Source organism: Dysidea avara, chromosome 5 (genome assembly GCF_963678975.1).
Source record: "Dysidea avara chromosome 5, odDysAvar1.4, whole genome shotgun sequence".
Classification (NCBI taxonomy): Eukaryota; Metazoa; Porifera; class Demospongiae; order Dictyoceratida; family Dysideidae; genus Dysidea; species Dysidea avara.
Genome location: NC_089276.1, coordinates 29,649,536 through 29,671,165, shown reverse-complemented (window position 1 = coordinate 29,671,165; position 21,630 = coordinate 29,649,536). Strand labels below are relative to the sequence as shown.

Sequence of the window (21,630 nt, the reverse complement as noted above, 5' to 3'; positions counted from 1 at the left end):
TAGACCAGCAGCAGTGGCTAGTAGCCAGCATATAGCAATATGCAGCAGTAGCTAGTAGCAGCCAGCATGCACCAGTAATGCAGAATGTAGTAACCGGCATGCCATGTAACAGCCAGTTTGTGGCAGCCATGTAGCATGCAGTAGTATAGCCAGCAGCAACCAGCATGCCTGCAGCAGCTAGCTATAGCGCACACCTTATGCAAACATTGTCAAATGTGTCCTGTGAACAATTTTTAATTTCACTGTAAAATTATAACCTCACGAATCATTTCACCAGTTTTACATTTTCAATGTAATAAAGAGAAGTATATACAGTACCTTTTTAAACATTTTCATTATATGATTATGCATAATGATAAGGCAAGTTGTATATCAGTATAAATATAGTGTACATCAAAAAAATACACATATGCATATAATTGTGAAAAAATGTTAACTAACTGCTAGTTGAGGCCTTGTGAACATACTGTACACTGTAGCTTGACATTAGACCAAATGTAGCTATATAATCCTATACACAAAATAAATATGTTTTTAAAAACCTATAGAAAACAAGTATATTTATAAATTGATAGATTTAAGTTTCCTGTAAATGTGGTGGTGATAGATGATCAATGTTCAGCATTTTGCTGCTTTCTAATGAACTAGTTATTCCATATCCTGGAGTGGAGTCAGTAACTGTATGGGTAGTGATCCACGGCCATGTAACACACTCAGGCATCTCTATGTCTCTTGTACGATGTTTGCATTTACAGAGATGTTGCAAGGCAGATGCTGTAGAGTTCCTGACTTCTCTTGTAAATAGGCAAAACAAGCAAAAGTTTACTATTCCTTGTGAATTGTCTCCAATCCTCTAAATAACAGCAAAATACCTATAAATACGTTTCCTACAAAGTAGATATACTAGTCTCAGTAAAGAAAAATTACAGCCATAATGTAGTGTGGTGATTCCAAGCCATGGGTAATGGTTTGAACTTATGATTGTCCTAACAAAAATTACTACACAACTGCAGTTACTGATGATAATAAATTATAGGCTTCAGCATGTGCAAAGTACATAATTATGCACAGCTGCAAGGAACTTGTTTTGCAAGTGCTTCAAATAGAGAAGAATTGTGTATGCACTTGTTGAGTCTTACTATTAAAAAGTGCACAAAAATGATGCCACCATTGTTTCTTTCTTCCACTCCTAATCCATTGTGATGGATGTAAAAGTACAAGTCACAGAAAAAACTAGTTGCACTAATTATCAGGAAGATTATCGGAATTAACAAGATCTTTCTTTCTACATCTCTGATAGGAGCAGCAGAAGTGATTATAGAATACAAAGCATATCTTGTCTTCTAAAAACATGCAACAAAAGCAACAAAAATATTAATACAGTCCCTTTGGTATACACATTTACTTTCCAGCATGTGATGTATAAAACTGTGTCTTATTACTTACTGTAAAGTATGATTTTAAACTCAATAACATACCACATTGATTACCCTAAAATGTCTTGCATATTAATATGGCAGTATGGTACGGTTTTGAGTACTTTTTGAAAAGAAATTGAATGCTGTGTGCTCCAGTTAATTTGCTCAAGTTAATTTACACCAGTTGGAATCAAGTCATGTGTGCGTATTGGTTTGAGACAATATGAATTATTATAGCTATAGATTACATTTGTGCCAACAGTAACTTCAAAACACGATAATTTTTTAGAATGTGTCGAGTTTTGTAATGAATGATAGCTGACGTTATACGTACTTAAAAATATTATGAATAAACACAATTTACACCAGTGCATAATAAATGTGCTGCGGTTATTTATTTGATATTACAAGAAGTAAGACTTGTATTATTATGAACTCTTGCAAGAAGGCTTTACATCAATTTAATTTCAGATAAATTCTACAATACGCTGCTTTATTCTGGACATGGAATGGTGGACACGAGTACATATACACATGCGCACCAACAAAAATGGCACAAATCACAAAGACACCAGCTGCGGAATGGTAGAATAGTTTTTTGGAATGTAAATTAAAACACCTTTGTAAAGAGATTCCGTTGTTTGTTTGGACTGGTTTTTACCAAAGTTTAGGCTTTGCTGTTTGATAACTTCATTGCTGTTAGTTATAAAGTAACATAGTCGAGCTCCTTGGTTTATAGTGAGTATTTAGATTTATGGTTACTAAATAGTTCTGTGTACTGAATGGTTAGTATGTCATGATTTGGTAATTTGGCCAGTGAACTCTGAGAATTAGGTTGTCAATGGGTTAAAATTACGCCAAACAATAGTGTTATGTTAGGGATATACGTATAATGTAAGCAAATTTCACACTGAATACCTTAACCATATTCACTAGTCAAGTTATGGGTTGCTATATGTGCAATTGATCGAGAAAGATGCCCTTTTGTAGATCCATTCACAAATCGCTTATTATGAATAATTGTATTGCATGACAATATGTAGTTTGGTTCATCAACCCCTCCTGCATGTCAGTATATATGTAGTAACTATTATGATTGCATGTGCATATACAAAAACAAAGCCTTTCCGAAATGACATCATGCTAAATCTCTATTTGGGAATACGAATTTTGATGAAACATTTTGTGATTAATAAAGATGGTATTGAAGTGAAAAGACCAGGTATGGCCATTAGTACAAAATAATAGAATACCCATTCTACTCTGCTTAGAAGACCAGCTGAAATTTGTAACCAATTACTTTTGTTGTTTGTCTTAAATTCGTACCTGTCGATTTTTGGTTGATATTGTCTCCCTAGATTGATTGCCCATAAGACCCAATGCTTCAAAATGCTGGAGTCCGCCAAATAGTGGCAGCTATTTCTAGGAGTGACATCATTTCAGAATTGGTCCATTACAGTATATTTCCCAAAATTAAGCATGTGATTTGCACCATACAAAGTACGTACAGTCTTATAATTTCACACATACGTAGCATTTTGAGTGTGGTTCTAAGTATGTGTGAGTAAAGCCTCACATGGGTAAAGCAGCTATAGTAACATGTGGATACAGCCACACATGGCCACAGCCAGAGGCATAGACAAAGAAATGCACACACACATACAAATACATGTGTAAACAAATATAGAAGGTCAAAGTATAATTATAGATTGTGGTCAACTGTTTATGGGTAATATTTTAATCACAATCAGCACTCTTGCATTGTGGCTTAGCAAAACATACCTCCGATTGCTCTTCTCATTATAGTTGATGTATTTTGAAGTTTCCCTAGCTAGTACTTATAGTAGCACACAGCATTCATTTCAGTGTCAAAGAACTGTTGCACAAAATCCCCTATAAGTAGCTACTATACCTGCATGCATGTCTACTATACGGTACATGCAATTTACAAGTATACGTAGTACTGTGATAACTAATGTTTTGACTTTAAACAATGTGCTTTTTGCTTTTCTGAGCTTACAGTTGCAGTTCATGGTTACTGTATGTGTGTACAATAAAAGTCATTTATTGGGCAATATTCATTCATTGATTGTTTCTTCACAATGACTAACGTAGTCTGGGACTGAAAGAAAATTACCTGCTTTTTAAAAATTTCATGGCTTACAACTTTCTTATGTCATTATGGTATGGCTAAGTTGAGTTATGTACCTTAAGGTGACTGAATTTAGCGATTTTAGTGAATTAAGGTTTTCGCTAAATTTAGTACACGCTAAACCTGCAAAATTTATGCTTAATTCATTCCAACAATTCACAAGTTCACTAAAATCACTAAATTTTGTATGCACTAATTTCTCCAATATACAAAATCGCTTAATTTAGTGCATCGCTAAATTTAGTCACCTTTAGCTGCAAAAACCTATGAACATAAAACAGTGTAGCTTGCATGAGTCTATGTCAATTTAACAGAAACTTACACGTTTTCTGTTCTCAACCTTCATAGCAATGTATAAACAAGGAATTATCAGCAGAGTTAGTGCTTGCCAAATTTTCACTCCAAACAAGGCACCAATTATCCGATTCCAGTTTCTATAATTGTCATTATTCTTGTACTGATAAGGATGATGGTGGGGCACACAATGCGTTCTTATTGAACAGCTGACTGTCGAGTAAGTAGGTTCAAATCCCAACCAGTTGTGAAACAGTAGCCACAATGAGATTCCCAATGGTGCAAGCCATGCAATCACATAATACACATAAGCTATACGTGATGCTCTCTTAGGATTTCTGTACATCACAAGGATGAAGAAGTGGATGCACACACAAACAGTCCAAAATATTGAGCTGATTACACCAAAAACACTCACAAATGCTTGGGATACGCATACATGACAGTAGTCACGTGATTCATGATCCAAAAGATCATTTTCACTACAAGCCAAACTTTGGCTGGTGACATTAACTGTAGAATTTTCCGTCATAGTTCCATTTTCTACAGGTAGCTCAAACCTCTCTTTAAAGTTCATAAAGACTGCCAAGAAGTTTGGAATTGTTACCAGAAAGTCTGCAACTGCTAAGTGTACGATCAAAAATCTGGTTGTTGTGCGTAGTGACTTGAACGCCACGTAACTTAACACAATCAATATACTTGCAATTGTGGAAAAGAAGCATACCACGCCCTGCACTACCGCTAGACTGGTATCCACCGCATTTGTTCCAACTTGGGTATAAAATGCTGCACACTGACTGTCTTGCACTGACATGACCTATCCTGACTCCCTTTCAATATCAGCAGAGTCCTACGAGACCAGTGAGCAATACAGATTTAAAGTGGCCGCGTCTCAACCGCAATTATTAAAGGTGACAGTTGTGTACGCCGGACGTGATGCGTCAGTTGTGAAAGGTCATCGTGCATGGGGATGGTGTTACATATAGCTAGTCATGTATCTGCTTTTCTACTACTGCAGACTGTGTCAGTTTTCATCGTGTATGTTTTAAGAAGTGGGTGTGGCTGGAATCAATCATTGATTGATGTACATTATGTATATAGCTGCGCGTGTAGCTATATGCGTGCGTGTGTGCACGCACCCGCCCTGTGTGAGGAAAGTTTCTGCAATTTCTCTCACTTACACACGCATGTACACGCGTACAAACACGGGATAGGCGCGCACACGAAAATACTGTACAGTGCGGTATACGCGCATGCACCTTTCACACAGAGAAGCACAGTATAAATTCTAAACACTTGAAGTTCTATTATTTAATTAGCATCCAATTATAGATTTTTGCAGGGGGCGTTCACGATCATGTGCGCGAGGACATTGTGTGTGGACTGAGTAGGCTCTAATACAGTGTACAGTATCTTGGGTGGGCTAATACCAATATATACCCGCAACTACATTTCTCGATGTTAGTGTTCTATACCATATGCGTATTTTGTACCGTACGCGTATGGTACGGGCCATACGCGTATGGTATATACCATATACGCGTACGGTACGATTTTCCGTACCATACGCGTACGGTATAGGCATACGCGTATGGTACGTACCATATGCGTATTATGCCTTTTCTCAGTGTCTTATAGCCTTGCCATCACCTAGCTACAATGGGCTATCTTTACAAGCATCTCTAGCTGAGTAGCTAAACTTAATTCACAATATAATAATCTGCTTACTACTGAGCTGTAGCTAACTATAAATTTATTCATCAGCATGCACACTAATGTGGCACATGCATTTTATCCTTTCAATTCCCACTATAGTCCTATACTGATGTGCCTAAATCTTATGTACATGATCTCACTTTGTCTGTAGAACTTCACATGAATGGTACTGTGCATGTATGCTACTTTATAGCTATCAGAAGCATGCAGATGGTCTTATATACTCAATTATAAGTGTGCCGACAATTTACAACACAATTGGGTAAATAAGCAAGGAGAGCAATTACAACGTGCATGGTAGCTAGTAAGTTCTAACTGAATTATACATATACTGCTTGTGCAAAGCTAACACTGACTTGAAAAATGAACTTCGTAAGTGCATGTCATCAGTTGTGCAACATGGCCCCTCACTCTATTTGCATTTTTATATACTATATACACTCTTCTTTTGAGGATCCAATTTCTTGTTTACATACTTTTCTTGTTTATACATACTGTAAATAGTACCACCACTCACATTCATCACACTGGATCTATGCAGCACAAATTAATGCGGATGTTGTTAACTTTAAAGAGTACATTCAGATAAGAGTAGCTCAACACATTGTCTTCCCATCCACAAGCATGACAGTAGGTAGTGAGTGGCTACAACACACTTAAACAATTAAACAATGCTAGATAATATAATTATATTCAGTACTGAATTATTCATTAGAACTCATAAAATCTCTGCCATGTTATGTTTTCCTACTTCATCTCAGTAGGCAATGTACATGCCTCACCAATTCAATAACAATTAAAGATTCAGCAAACTACAGTTTAAAAAGTATTTATTGCACAATAATAATTATATATTATGCACTTCAGTATTAGAGTATTTAGCATGTCTAATATTGCTATAAGCTACAGCCATGCAGGATTACTTAATTTGCAAACTGAAACATTACTTTCTCTACAGTTACATCTCTTTGCTATACCTCCCTCAATGTTATTGTATCAGCATTCTCCAGGTCTTCCTCTGTTTGAGCAATTATTACATTGTACTTATCGAGCTCATCTGATTGAATTTGTCTGCTCAACACTCCTTTAGTCCCACCAGGCATAAGTATCCTTTTTAAAGTGGAAGTGTGGAAGTGTACTAACAAATTAAAGGTAAACAATAGATTATATGTAGCAACAATAGAATAAAATATTTAATGAAATAATATACGTATATATGTGCCTGAAAAAATTGGCTCAATTTGCCAATGGATGCAAATTATTTAATATGGTTGCTATGTTTTAACCGATCAGAATGCAGTATTTTGATGTGTATTTATATGGATAATTGTATCAAAATCTTATGTTTATAATTATTTAGCTACAATGCTAGCTCTACTGGCAGGCTTATATAGTGTCTATATCACTATGCATTCCAGTGATATTCATTGAAAAATCGTGCATATCAATATCCTGGCACAGTTCTACAGCCTAACAGAAATAAGTGTCTTTTGTCCTAAATAATGCTTTAGAAGATCAAACTTCAAGTTTCAATTTCTGGGTAAGGCAAGGAGTACACTGTTCTCGTTTTATGTTGAAAGGATAATTGGGCACCTTTAAACCCAAACACATTTTTACGAAGTTTGTACAAGTATAGAGAAGCCCCTAGTAGAATTTTTGGGTAATATCGCTCTAATTATTGTACTAATCTTTGAATATCTTCACTTCTTCAGATGTATTGTAAACACATATGTGTGGGTATTGTTCTAATTGTAGGGAAGCGTAGGCTCTTGGGCAGACCGTTTATAGGTAAAACAGACTACTGTATAATATATTATTAATCAATAACTGAAAGTACACAACTCTTACAACTACAGTACACAATATTAATATTACAGGCATGCATAAATTACATTATATAACATCATGTCACATCATGTCACATCATTACATTACATCATTAACTCTATTACAGATATGAAGGTGGAGTAGAATTATGTAATAATGGCCTAGTCTTTGACTTTTCATTGTATCAATTAAACAATGGATCATGAATCCAATAGGAAGCAATATAATGTGTAGCAATTGCAGCCACAATGTACTGTGTGGAAGAAACAAAAATTAAAATTTACCATACATTGTCAGTGTGTGCAGTTGCTATGCAACAGCTACATAATTTGTGACCAGATTTGCAAAAAGGTACCTTTTTCACACACAAAATTTGACCCATGCATACACAGTAAAAACTAACTAGTCAAGGTCACTACTAAATGTAGTGAACTTCACTACTAATGTCAGCCACAATACTGACTATTTTTATGTAGTGACATTCATTACTAATTTTGAAGTGATTGTCGGCACTAGCTAGCTACCATGTAGTGACATTTACTACAATGTAGTGATGGTCACTACAAAAGTAGTGAACATCACTACACAAAAATAGTGAGTATTGTGGCAGAAATTAGTAGTGACCTTCACTATTACTTAATTTATTTTGAACTTCTAGGTTTCATAAGTTTTTGAACATATACCTTATAATTGCCTGCATGCAATTATCCATGAGTGTATATAGTAGCTACTAGTATCTAGCAGCATTTTGATACTAAGAGCAAGTTCATCAGTGTAAGGAGTCAAGTGTTACACCATTTTGTTTGCTGCTATGTAAAATGTGTGGAAAAGGTACCTTTCCACAAATCCGGTCACATTTTAACCCAACTATTCTAAAGAACATACAGTATATACCAACTTGTGTACTTTCAAAGCAATAGCATTTTCACTGTGGAGAAATGAAGTCATTTATTATAAAAATCTAAGATGGAAATCCATGACAAATAAGGCAGTAGACAGCTGGATGAGCCAATAAATAAATATGTACAAAAGTCAGAAGACATCAAGAAAATAATCTACAGGTGCTTACATAAACTATCATAATTATATGGGTGGTGGCACTATTGTATTTTGTGGAACTGTCAGATAATTTGATGAACTGAAATGTTAAACAGACAACGAGATACATTGTTATAGATTATACACCAATGACTACGTGTAAATCAAGACATATTATATTTAATCCCTTTCCTTCGATTTATACTTTTCAGACTTTTACTGTATGCAGCTAGGTGATATCATGTTTTTCATAAAGCTTCCAACCCAGATGATTGATCTTTCAGTATTAATTTTGACTATGTAGAATTCCATCAGATCCTACCAGATCAGCAGGACTTAACACAATTCAAAACTTGATCTGCCAACAGTGCGATGAATTCATGATTGTTTTTATCATAATAATATATTATTATATTGTCCTAAATCAAGATGTCAGTTTCATCACTTATATAAAGTCATGCGAGATGTCATGTCATCAATATTCTTTTATTTTAAGGAATGCTTTATTTTAAATAGGTTTGCATCATGCAGTAAAGCAAATTATATCTTAATCGCAGTAAAGCTCTAGAGAATAGAGTAGCTAATCAGATCAAAATATGATTGCTCTATTAGAGTATCTTGATCTTCACTGAACACTAGTGAACAGAAACCGCCAAGTGAGAATAGCTCCTCCCCCTCCCTCTTCCCCGAAAAAAAATGAAAGCAGAGTGCCATTAGGCATAGTCCATAGGTACGGCAGTGTAAAAACCTTCTGCTTGATACTATACGCATGCATGATACCATACAGGTTATATAGCTGCATGTACTCAGATGGTACGATTTTCCGTACCATACGCGTATGGTTGTACCGTACGCGTATACGCATATGGTAGCTATGTACCATACGCGTATGGTACGAAATACGCATATGGTATAGAACATTAGTTTCGCTACAGGCCTCTTTTTGCAACGGTAAAATATTGTATCTGATGAACACATCTCTGCGCCAAAACGTCTTGCTTATAACTCTATAATGGTTTTTAAAATCCGCTTCTGCCACTTAGGCGGAGATCCTAACACTCGTTCTAATGTGCCTCCCATACCCTCAACCTCGAAATAATACCTTTTTAACATATGCGTCATAAATAATATATAAAAAGATAAAGACCCCAACTATAGAAATAACGGATCCCACAGAACTTATAAAATTCCACCCAGCGAAACTATCAGGAAAATCTGAATATCTTCGAGGCAAACCAGTTAGGCCTAAGACTTACACCAATCAACTTCTAAATAAAGGTAAGACTTAATTACACCAAACGTATAATTTTGAACCCCTTTTAGTAATTCTTGGATAAGATTAGCTATTCCCCTTGCTCTTTCCATCTTTTCATTGTCCATACATGTGTAGAAAATGTAGCTGCACCTGTAGTACAGCTTCTAAAAGCTTCCTAGCTTGCGCATTGTAAAATTTTGGAGGGGGGGGGGGGGGGGGGGGGGGGGGGGTGGGGGGTGCTTCAGTGCCCCAAGCACCCCCCTAAATCCGCCCTTGAGTAGGTAGGTACACACACGCGCACACACTTTTTACGAAAACAATTTCAGTAAGCCATTTTTTCCATCAACTATTACTATGTGGAACAGTTTACCATCTTCAGTGGTTAAAGCAGAATCTTTTAATCAATTTATACTCAATCTGAGTTCTGTACTTAACACAATATAATAATAACCAGGCGCGCGCCCACAATTTGTAAATTTACATCATGAGAAAGGTGGCAACCAGATTTTTGATTTGAACTCCACCAATCAGCCATGGCCATTTCTCCTTGGCAGAGACACACACATACAATGGTACACCACACGTACACGGTGAGGAAAGTAGAGGCCTGAGTCCAGATTGAGCCCCGGTCCAGATTATATTTTTATTTTATTTATTTAGCTTTACAGCATGCGTGCAAGTAAAATCAAAATTGCATGCTGAAGGTATGCCAGCAACAGGTGCTGACATCCAAGGTGAAAAAAAAAAAATTAATAAATAAACAATTTTAGTTACCGTTAATTACAGAATTATAGTTACAGTTCATTGAAGTTTACAGATATAGGCACACTGGAGCAGCGATGACATGGACAAAGAAGGTGAAAAGTACAGGCTCGATCAGAATTGAAATTATTGTAAAAATGAGTCCATAAGTGTTGGATTAATTGGCGTTTGATAATGTTAGTTGGTAATGAAATGTTAATAACTGGGAGGTAGTTGTAAAGTCGTGAGATTCTATTGAAGTAAAAGTGACGCTGTACCGCTGATATTTTTGATTTAATGCAAATGCCGGCAGTTCAAGTAAAATGACTATACATTCACTAAAGTTGACCCTGAGTTCTTTAAACCTCTCCACGATGACCTATAAAATAAACTCACCTGGATTCATGAAGGCAGGCAGAATATACCCTGACCGCCGAGTAACTCGCTCTGACTGCATAAGAAAATCATCAGAACTCCACTGATTCGATTGTGGGAACGAGGACTAGCACAGTATATCTCGGTATAGGTCTATCTGCATGCATGTTGAGTCAGTATACTATATGACGTAAATATGAAGCATCCGTCCATAATTCCTCCCCCCAACTTTGAACGGATGGTTCAAAATTATGGTTTTGTGTTTTGAACTATTCGTCTAAACTTAGCTATTACGATATTAGCTAAGTTGGGAAATAAGCTAGGCGCCGCTGTTACGATATGTCAAAATTCCCAACTAGAAATATGCTTTCATAAATGCTATAACCGATCATCCCACGGGGTCAGATTTCAATGAATGTGATTGGCTTCAGTTACCCATAACCGTTGTCATGGCAATACGTTCTTGAGGATGGCATCATCTCTTCAAATTTTAGAAATCACCTCTGCATCGCCATACTGACTCTACATGGTCAGGGAACTATTAGCTGTTATGGCAATGTCCTAAACAGACATCCTTGAGTGAATAGCTGTGTGCTTCCCCTTGAAATCAATAAACAGGTAAAGCAAGCTACAGTGTAGTTATGGAAGCGGATATGTTGAGTCCATCCAAAGGAGAGCAGCTAGATTTTGCTACAATGATTTTCTGGATTTAGTAGTGTAACAAGAATGATATCATCATTAAATTTACCTACCCTCGAAGAAAGAAGAAACAAGTCTAAGATAACTACAATGTATAAGACAATTAATGGCAATCTAAGTATACCCACAAATGATTTTATACCTAATCATTATCCATCAAGGGAAGGATATTATAAACAGCTTGACACTATGATTGATACTTATAAATTTTCCTTTTTCCCTTCTACAATCAGACTCTGGAACACACTCCCCCCTTTGTAATTCACTCCCCTATATACCTTAGATGAGTTTTGTACTAACTTGAACATTCATTACGATCACACCTGTGCACAACAATCTTTTTGATTTCCGCACAGTAACAAATATAATACTATACTAATAATAATATTTAGTGAAGATTGATAGTTGCCCTAGAAGGCTAGTAGCTGGCTACGTAGCTACTATATAAAACAAGATCACTGATTAAGGTCATCAACGTGATATACTGAGATAGTATAGATTTATTATAAAGCCACAGCTTCTAAATTCTGCCTAATGCATGTGATCTCTTCCAAAAGCGATTAATCCTAAATGTTTGATACACAATCATTCTGGTTTGGTAAAGAACTTTGTGTACAAATATAAGATCTACAGTTACAGCCATTTGAATTCCACATGATTATCTATGATATAAAGACTCCACATGTTCCCCCGATAGCTTGGCTCAGTGATTTGTAGTACATCTCTAGCTAAGTATATAGTTGCATAAACAATGATATTAACAGCACAGAACTCTACTCTTACTTATTGTGACCTACATTAACTAGGATCCTACGTATGATCTGCAGTTTAAATGCTAAACAACATACATATTACGGTAGTATTAGATATTAATTTTCAACTTCATGCACTTTTCTTATGTAATCCTGAATAGCAATCCACTTTGTTTCCTGAGTCATTACGTTTTGAAAGGCTCCAATTCCATACAATTACCGCTTGTTGAGAGGTACTCTATTGTATGCTTCTTTCTTAAAGTCGAGGTAAATGACATGTCCTTCTTAGTTAGGATGTGTAATTGTGCATCCCTTTCATTTGAAAACATAATATATATATGAGCAACCATAATTTTGCTAATTATTATTATTATTATTATTTATCTAATTTGTCAAAATGACAGGGTGGCACCAAAAGGCATAGCCTGTACAAGGATGCTTCCCTAAACACATACATTACAAAAATGACGTCGACACTACAAGGACAAAGAATAACAACACAAAAGTACACTACAAAGAAAAGAAACAATAGTTACAATAAGCAAAACACACAGAGACTTAAAAAGCTACGTACAAAAAAGATATAGACTATAGAAGCTATTCATAAAATCCCTTCACACTTTTAGTTTTGGTGGTATGAGCAATACACAATAGAATGAAACATTTAAGGTTTTTCAAGGTAGCTAGCAAGGAGCATGAAAGTTATTATAGTTACAATTTCACAACATTTTGGTATGTACCAGCGTTGAAACCGGGTCACTACTGCTGACGCGGATTAATTAAAGCCGAGGCGCGCGATAAGAGCTATGTTTCGGATAGTCTCGAGCGAGCGAGACAACGTTTTGAGTTGAGTAAACGAATAGTTATGTGATAACTAAGCTGGTAAGTTTATAATTTAAAATCAGTCAGTGGGTTTGGTTCCACGTAGCTACTGTGAGTTTACAGACAGCAATTGGGTGTGGCTTCGTGCATACCTAGTATTACAATTTCCCGAGATATATTAAAGTGGGTGTGGCTCATAAAAGTACTTATCTTGCTGTAAGACTAGACTATGTACAACTCGTACAATAATCTTTTAGTGGGCGTGGCTCCACGTAAGCTTGCAGACAGCAAAGGATACGGTTTTGTGCTACGGACTACACTTACTAATAAATGGGCGTGGCTGAGCATATGTTTTTAACGCGATAAGTGGGCGTGGCTTACGAATGAGCTGCGTGATAGCGTTAATAAGTTCCCATGTCGTCAAACTAACAATTTCGTTTCTCACGTGATCCAATCCGGATAATCTCTAAACCGGATCTGACCCGGAGAAAATGTGACCCGGTTGACCCGGATGACCCGACCCGGTTTCAACGCTGGTATGCACAGCATTCCCTAAGAGTTTTTTTAAATTTTTTAAAATTTTTTATTCCCTAAGAGTTATGCCCTAGTATAATCATGTAATTTAAATGGCACACAGTATTGTTATTTTTTAACTTTGCTAATGTGACTGCTATTGCATCTCCCAACAGTTGTATAAACAGTATCATGTTGCCAAGGTGCTAACTTACTCGTATACATAATAATTATTATACTAGTATATATGCACGCATGCAAAAATAAATGTTTAGCTGGAACACTTTGCAATTGCTAACTATAATATATGTATACAGTAGCTATGGTTACTCAGCTGCATGCATGCAGAGGTGGACCATTTGCATTTGTAACTGCACAAAGTGTGAGGGTTCCACTGGAGCATGCTGTCAACAGACACAATGAATAGTCCAGATGAAAATTGTACCTGTTCAAAACTATAAAAGAAATGCAACAGTATTATTTATAACTATCAGAAAATAACAAAATAGTCTTTAAAATGCAAACAAAATGAAGTTACGGATACAACAAACAAATATATTGTACACATGCAAACATGTTTGTTTTAATTGTTGGCACTGGCTGCCTTCATCTCCTTAGCAATTCTGCATGAATGGCAGTAAGCTTGGTGACAATATCCCTGACTGTTAGTCTTGCCTTTGGTTGACAATGCCAACTTTTCCACATAATCTAACTGTAAACTTCTGTAGGAGTATTCTCTGGTGCTTTAAGCCTGTGACCTTCACCCAAGTAGTCAAAAAGGTCCTGTATGTGTACAAACAAATTGATGCAGGAAAACAGAAATGCTAAGAAAAATGAAGCATGTGCATACATACACATTATACAGACGTATATACATGCTTCCATGAAACAATATTAAATGACATGCTCTAGTCCCATTATAATAATTAGTGATAAATTTTAATATATTGCACTTCACGTTTTTGTTGTAAAATAATTTTTGTACACAAAAGTTATACAAATGTAATATTATTGCACAACAATTATATCTAGCCAAAATTTCATTGAAGCATTAATTGTGTGGCTTGCTGCTTTTTATACTGCAGCTATTGATTTTAAACTAAGACAACATAAACATTAAAAATGTGCTAGTTACCACTGTAACAACCAGTGCAAAAAAGGCTGCGATATTCTAATAAAGCAGTCATGCATGTAAAGTTACTTACTTATTGCTTTCGTCCAAATGTGCACCCCAAGTCCCCAACAATCAATACTGAAACATTCCAAGTGGCCATTATGCTTCATTTTCAGCTATGTTAAACCCATTACAAAACAAAGAATACTATGAGAAGTGCCTCTGAAATCTGATTCAGTTACTACAGAAAATATGGATGGTTCTTAATACAAATATAGTCACACACTGTACTGCAAATTGACACCTTCTGCTGTCAGCAAATAGAAATGGATACAAAGGGGACAAATGTAAGTCCATGATGCATGCATTGTATATCTGTGGTGTTTCAATAGCAACCTGTCAGACCGAGGCAATGTTGAACGAAAAAGTCAAGCTTGTAGCCCCAAGCATTACTGAGTTATGCTCATCTGAAGGCATCAGTAAGTAAGTAAATAGGTAAGTAAGAAAGTAAGTAAGTAAGTTTGTAAGTTGGTCAATCAGTCAGTCAGTCAGTCAGTCAGTCAGTCAGTCAGTCAGTCAGTCAGCAGTGGAAAATTCTGCTAAATAAAAAATAAAATTTTGTAGAAACCTATTGAAAGCATTTCGGATCATACTGAAGGAACTTTTTGGCTTGGTTTTTGTACCTAACGTTAACAATACTGCTGAAGATATGGTGAGGCTGTTTTCTGCAATATTTTTGTGAGATAAAGTTCAAACCTCCAAGATCCAATATACTGTACCGTTACATTACTACCATAGTATAATATCAGTACAGGTTATGATTAAATAATGACTACCAACTCATCCACAAATAGGAGTAAACCTTAGAACAATACAAAGGTTAAAGCAGATTAAGGACTATACTTAAATTTCTAGTAATAACAAACAGACCCTATTTGCAGGGACAATGCAGCAGTCACTTTCACTTTTAGTGGATCCTGTTCTGCATTAGTGACTATTCATTTATTACTAATTAAATATTGTGAAATTACAGGACTACATATTTTGAATTTTGTAAAAAAATGGTTGAAGTGTCTGCCTACTACATTCACACAAGAGCTTCTTAATGTCACTTGCATGTATGCACTTGAAATGTGCACATAAGATAAAATATAGCTTGCTGCTGATATCAAAGTAAGGTACAAAGAATGTATTTCATACAACAACACTCCATAGCCAGTGTTGGGCAAATTACTTTATAAAAGTAACTAGTTACATATTACATATTACTTGCAACTCAACTATTTAGTAACAGTTACATATTACCTATAAAATAAAGTAACTATAATAATATTACATATTATATTACTTTGTGTCCACAGCCTTAAGTTGTCACGTGTGAAACTACCACTTTATCACGTGACATGATTGCGTTGTTGGACAATGTGCAAATCTTGGTTATAAGTAAGAAGCTGGTGAATAAGCTTTATTCAGTGTTCTTCGTTACTTTGTTGTGGCTAGGCGTTACTCAGAGGATAACTAACGAGATCAGTAACTTCGTTACTTGTAGTAATAATATAACGTAATATTTGACTCGTTACAGTAAATATATTACTTAGGTAACGCGTTACATTTGTAAGTAAAGTAACTTACGTTATATTACCCGTTTTTATAGCGTATTTCGTTAGGCCAGGCCAAATTAATTCACAGTTTATCGTCACCGCTCGCATGGGTTTTTAAGAATAGAGCAATAATTTCATAATTCATTATTTCTCACGTGATAATCATTGCTTACGCTTCTGAACTCGTTTTTGTATATTAAAACGGATAGTTATAAAAACCGGAATCGAAATGGGAAACGAAACGAAACGAAACGAAATCAGCCTACAGTATAGTGGAGGACAATCACAATATTATGCACAGTTACACTATAATATGCACGCAGTACCTGTTTATGCATCAAGCAAGACTCCAGGTGGCAGATTTCTCTGCACGGCGCTTATCGATTAGACAGAGATATTAAACGCCTGCTCCTATCCGAGGGTCTGGGGACTCTATAATAGAAAAGTTCTGTGCTTGGGTAGGTGAGCGTTGATTGTCCCTTGACCACTTTTATAAGAGGAGCGAGTAGGAATAACTACTTGATCATTACAAACCGTTTACGGTAAAAAAAAAAGCAGTGGGTTGACGAGTCTGAAGCCATAGGGATTCATCTGTGGCTATTATGGAACGCTTCTTTGAAAATGACAATCAACGGCTCACCTACCCAAGCACAGAACTATTCTATTATAGAGTCCCCAGACCCTCGGATAGGAGCAGGCGTTTAATATCTCTAATCGATAAGCACCGTGCAGAGAAATCTGCCACCTGGAGTCTTGCTTGATGCATAAACAGGTACTGCGTGCATATATTATAGTGTAACTGTGTATAATATAGTGATTGTCCTCTACTAGAGTGTAGGCTGATTTCGTTTCGTTTCGTTTCGTTTCCCGTTTCGATTCCGGTTTTTATAACTACCCTATTAAAACATGGTGTGGCAACAAACGTGACGATTATTCCCACGTTAGTGCCTTCAATAAATGGATTTCAGTCTAAAGAGAGATTGCATAAACGAATAGCTAAGTATTAACAGTGACGTAATCAAATAAGCTCTGCAATCATTTTTAAAGTAGCTAGCAACTGTGTGAAGCTACTTTTTAAATGTTTTTCCATGTTAAAAAAATTATGAAATATGAAAATGACCTCCCGCCCGCATGACTTTTTCAAATATCCTGGACGATAAACTGTCAATCAACTTAGCCTGGCCTTATATTACTTAGTTACCACAAAGGTAATAATATTACATGATGCGTTACTTATGTAACGCGTTACTCCCAACACTGTCCATAGCTCCACACATCACTAGCTGTAGTGTATACCTTAATTTCAAATACCTGAAATAGATACGTACATGGTGTAAATATAATAATGTGTTAAGTTGTGTGCACATATATTCATGGGCGTGCATTTCTATTTAAAATTTTACTGTACCTGGACAAATTGTCACCATAATCAGAAAGTTAAAATGCATCACTACGTAGGTTATCAACAGTCTGGTAATTCATGACATTAAAGGAATTCAAAATATTGATTACATCAATAATGATTTTTTATATACATAATATTATTTTAAAATAAGAGCCGATTAAGTTGTCAACTAAATTGCTTTCTAGTATTATTATTATTATTATTGTTTACTGTGCAAAACCTCTTACAAAGAGTATATACAAGCACTGATAATAAATCAGCAAAATTAATTATGTGGTTAATTGATGTTCAGCTAGCCTTGCTTTAAATTGGTCTAAACTTGGACAGGTGATGAGGTCATTAGGTAAGTTATTCCAAATCTTTATACTTGAAGGGAAGAATGAGTTAAGGTATGAGTTTACTCTTGTGTTTGGTTGTAACAGCCTCATTGAATGACCTCGTAGAGAGTAGTTAGATGGAGCTGGTATGAGTATGGTATCATGATCAGCCGGTATATCTATTAATTGGTGCATGATCTTAAACATTGTGATCGCTTTCAGCTGGTTTCTGCAGTGAGCCAGAGGTGGCCAATTCAAATTTTGCAACATGTTTGTGACACTTGCATATATGAAGAATAATTATTATACACAAACCTCGCACACCGTACGTCTTTGAACTGATTCAATAGCTAAGATATCCTTTTGTGTATAAGGGTCCCAGACCACACAGGCATACTCTAGGATTGGTGTAATAAGTGACTTGTAACAACTCACTTTGACCGAGATTGGGCAGCTATGAAGGTTATGTTGTAAAAATCCTTTGATACTGTTAGCTTTGTTAGTTATTTGTCTAATGTGTTCAGACCAGGATAGCTTCGAGTCAACAGTAAGACCTAGGTACTTGGTGTGCGTCACCTCCTGCACAACAGTGTCATACAAAGTGTAATGGTAAACTATAGGCTTTTTCTTGTATGTTATTCTGATGAATTCACATTTCTTAACATTAAATGCCATTTTCCATTTATTTGCCCATCTTTCCAAAATAGTTAGATCTTTCTGAAGTTGGTAACAGTCTTCTTTTGAGTTAATAGGGGTGTACAGAATGATGTCATCTGCATATAATTTTACTGTCGATAGTATGTTTTTTGGTAAATCATTTATGAAGCATAAGAACAATAATGGAGTAAGAACGGTTCCTTGTGGAACTCCTGATGTCACTTGACTTACGTCACTTTACTCACCATTAACTAATGCCTATTGTCGTCTTCCAGTAAGAAAATCTTTCAACCATTCCAAAGTGTTGCCCTGGATACCATAATGATGTAGTTTATGGTAAAGATGTTGGTGTGATACCTTATCGAAGGCCTTAGAGAAATATACAGTGTATTAAATTGTAGACTTGCATATAGTTAGCAATGCTATTATGTTCTGCATAATATTGTGACATTTGTGTTGTGTGTTGATTTTACTTGTATTGTATGCTCTAGTACTGTAGCTAAGAAAAGTTAAATAGTTATCTTTTAGTATGCCTAGTGCAAATATTGTGCAAATCACATGCACGAATGTAAGAAATGTTCTCTAACATTTCCTAAGACACTTTCTTAGTTTACCAGTACATGTACATGAGGTATTCAGCTTGCTGTTTAAAGTACAGCTCTAACTTCTTACAGTATGTCTACAATTTTAACGCTATGATACAACACGAAATAATTATCTCATTTCAAGTAAGTAGTTTACAAACTAATTAATTATCAATTTTATTAGAATGCAAAATCAAACAGCATGTAATAACCAAACAATATCATGAGTAGTTACTTTTTTTTACCACTGGAGCCATCCATTTGACATTTTTGACTGTGCTGATATAGCAAATTCTACCTTCTGCATTTGTGCACACACTAAAATCAGAAATTTCAACACTTAATTGTTGTTCCCAACCAGACAACTCCTAGCTGTCAAGTTTTGATGAAGACAATTTTGAGAAGCTAGATGTTCCATCCCCAGGGCAGCATCAAGGAAGAACTTGGTTAACTGGTACTGTGTTTGATTTAAGTAAGAAAGTTTGAAAATCTACCAGACATCAGTTCCAGTACAGCATATTATGTCTGACCTCCATCAACACTCATGCTATGAATTTTGACAATGTTTGGATGTTTTAATTGGAGTAGCAGTTTGGCTTCATACACAAATTGGTGTTTGTCAGTGCAGCATATTCTTGCTTTCCTAAGGTTGTGGAATGCACAAAGCATCTACTTCTCTTGTGGAATGGGTTCTCATCATGGACAAGGTTGTCATGGTGTAAGAAGTTCTGGTCATTATCAACTTGTTTGCAAATAGGTTTTTGAGAGTAAACTTACCTTGACATTGCAGGTTAGTTGGTATTGGTGTTTCAGTGTAGTGCTCAAGGAGATCATTAATACTGGGAAAGGTCAGTACACAAAATGAATATCCATGACCTCTTTTCTTTTCTGTATACAATAAAGTAATATATTTACAATACGTACATCAGTGCAGATCACATGTACGTAAATGTCTGGCTGTTGGAAAATTTAAATTACTGTATGCTATGGGCTATGGCCATGGTATAATAGGACAAATGTAATATGCATTTCATTGCAAACATGGAACTTAATTGTGTGGCACTTTTTTGCAATATTATCATGAACCACTACTAATAGAGATTGCCTATATTTATTTTGCCAAAATCCTAATAGAACACACACCTAAACACCACCTTACACTGTTAAAAATGAAGCACTATTTTTTGACTGGAGCAGTCAAAATTTAGCACTTTTAGGTGCTACCATAGCATTTTTAGGTGCCATCATAGTGCTACATAATTAACAGTGTAGGAAACTCCCCCAGCCAGAAGCCTTAGCAGTTATTTTGGAAGAAATTTAGGTCCACTGGAAAATATGAAGTCAAAAGGCACCAGTAAAAATACTTTTATAATATTTCATTTTGTTCATCTTCTTATTATGTTATTATTATTATTATTTTTCCCCAGTCAGGTCCAAGCGACTCTCCACACAAACTTTACTTTTTTCAGTGATCTATATTCCCATGTTTTAATTTTTAAAATTTACATGCACTAATACATAATGTGTAGTTGTGATATCATTATGGCATTACTTTGAAGCTGTCTAGCTATACTCTTTTGAGTTGGTGACTGTCACACAGCCATCAGAAATTTGCATACGTAGCTAGCTGAAAATTGCTAACTCAAGCAAAGCAGCTACACACTCTAAAGTAAGCACCAGTGAATACCTTTACTGTTACTTATTTTTAAAGGTAGCGATTTTCAGCTAGCTATATACATGCAATTTTCTGATGGTTGTATGACAGTCATCAACTCAAAAAAAGTATAGCTAGACAACTTCACAGTCGGAAAAACAATGCAATAATTGAAACCACAACTCCACTTTATGGAACCAACTCAAAAAAAGTATAGCTAGACAAGTTGGCATAACAATGCAATAATTGAAACCACAACTCCACTTTATGTATTATTACATAATCAATTTTATGTATTATTGCATAATTGTGATACCTCCACTTTAGTTGTGTACCTTTATAGCTAGTTATTAGCTTTTAAAGGACATGCAATTATGAGATCATCGGTACAGCGTTTTTTAAAGTTTCATAGTTAATTTTGTATCTAATCAATATTTATGTATTTGAACTGAATGGGTGTAGCTACAGGCTTTTTCGCCTCAACCTAAATCACATCATAAGCATTAAATAGCTACTACAAGGCTTTAAAAGATTACAAAATCAGTGACAAAACCACTAGCTAGTGTAACGCGCATGATAAAACGGATCAGCGTATATGGACAAATCCTATATCGAACGAGGGCGTGGCAAAAAAAACTGTGACTCGGCGCCGCGGTACTTTTAATGATCTCACATTTTTCCCCTTGTTTACATCCG

General features: G+C 35.7%; 1 protein-coding gene across 1 annotated transcript; it reads right to left on the bottom strand.

Annotated features, from left to right (window-relative positions):
* Positions 1–324: 324 nt before the first annotated feature.
* LOC136256252 (G-protein coupled receptor 157-like) lies at positions 325–4,739 on the bottom strand. The gene is made up of 3 exons (XM_066049179.1): positions 3,893–4,739; positions 1,140–1,343; positions 325–853 (listed from the first exon to the last, which is right to left on the bottom strand). The coding sequence occupies exons 1-3, from the start codon at positions 4,676–4,678 to the stop codon at positions 578–580; spliced, it is 1,266 nt and encodes a 421-aa protein (XP_065905251.1). The 5' UTR covers positions 4,679–4,739; the 3' UTR covers positions 325–577.
* Positions 4,740–21,630: the final 16,891 nt, after the last annotated feature.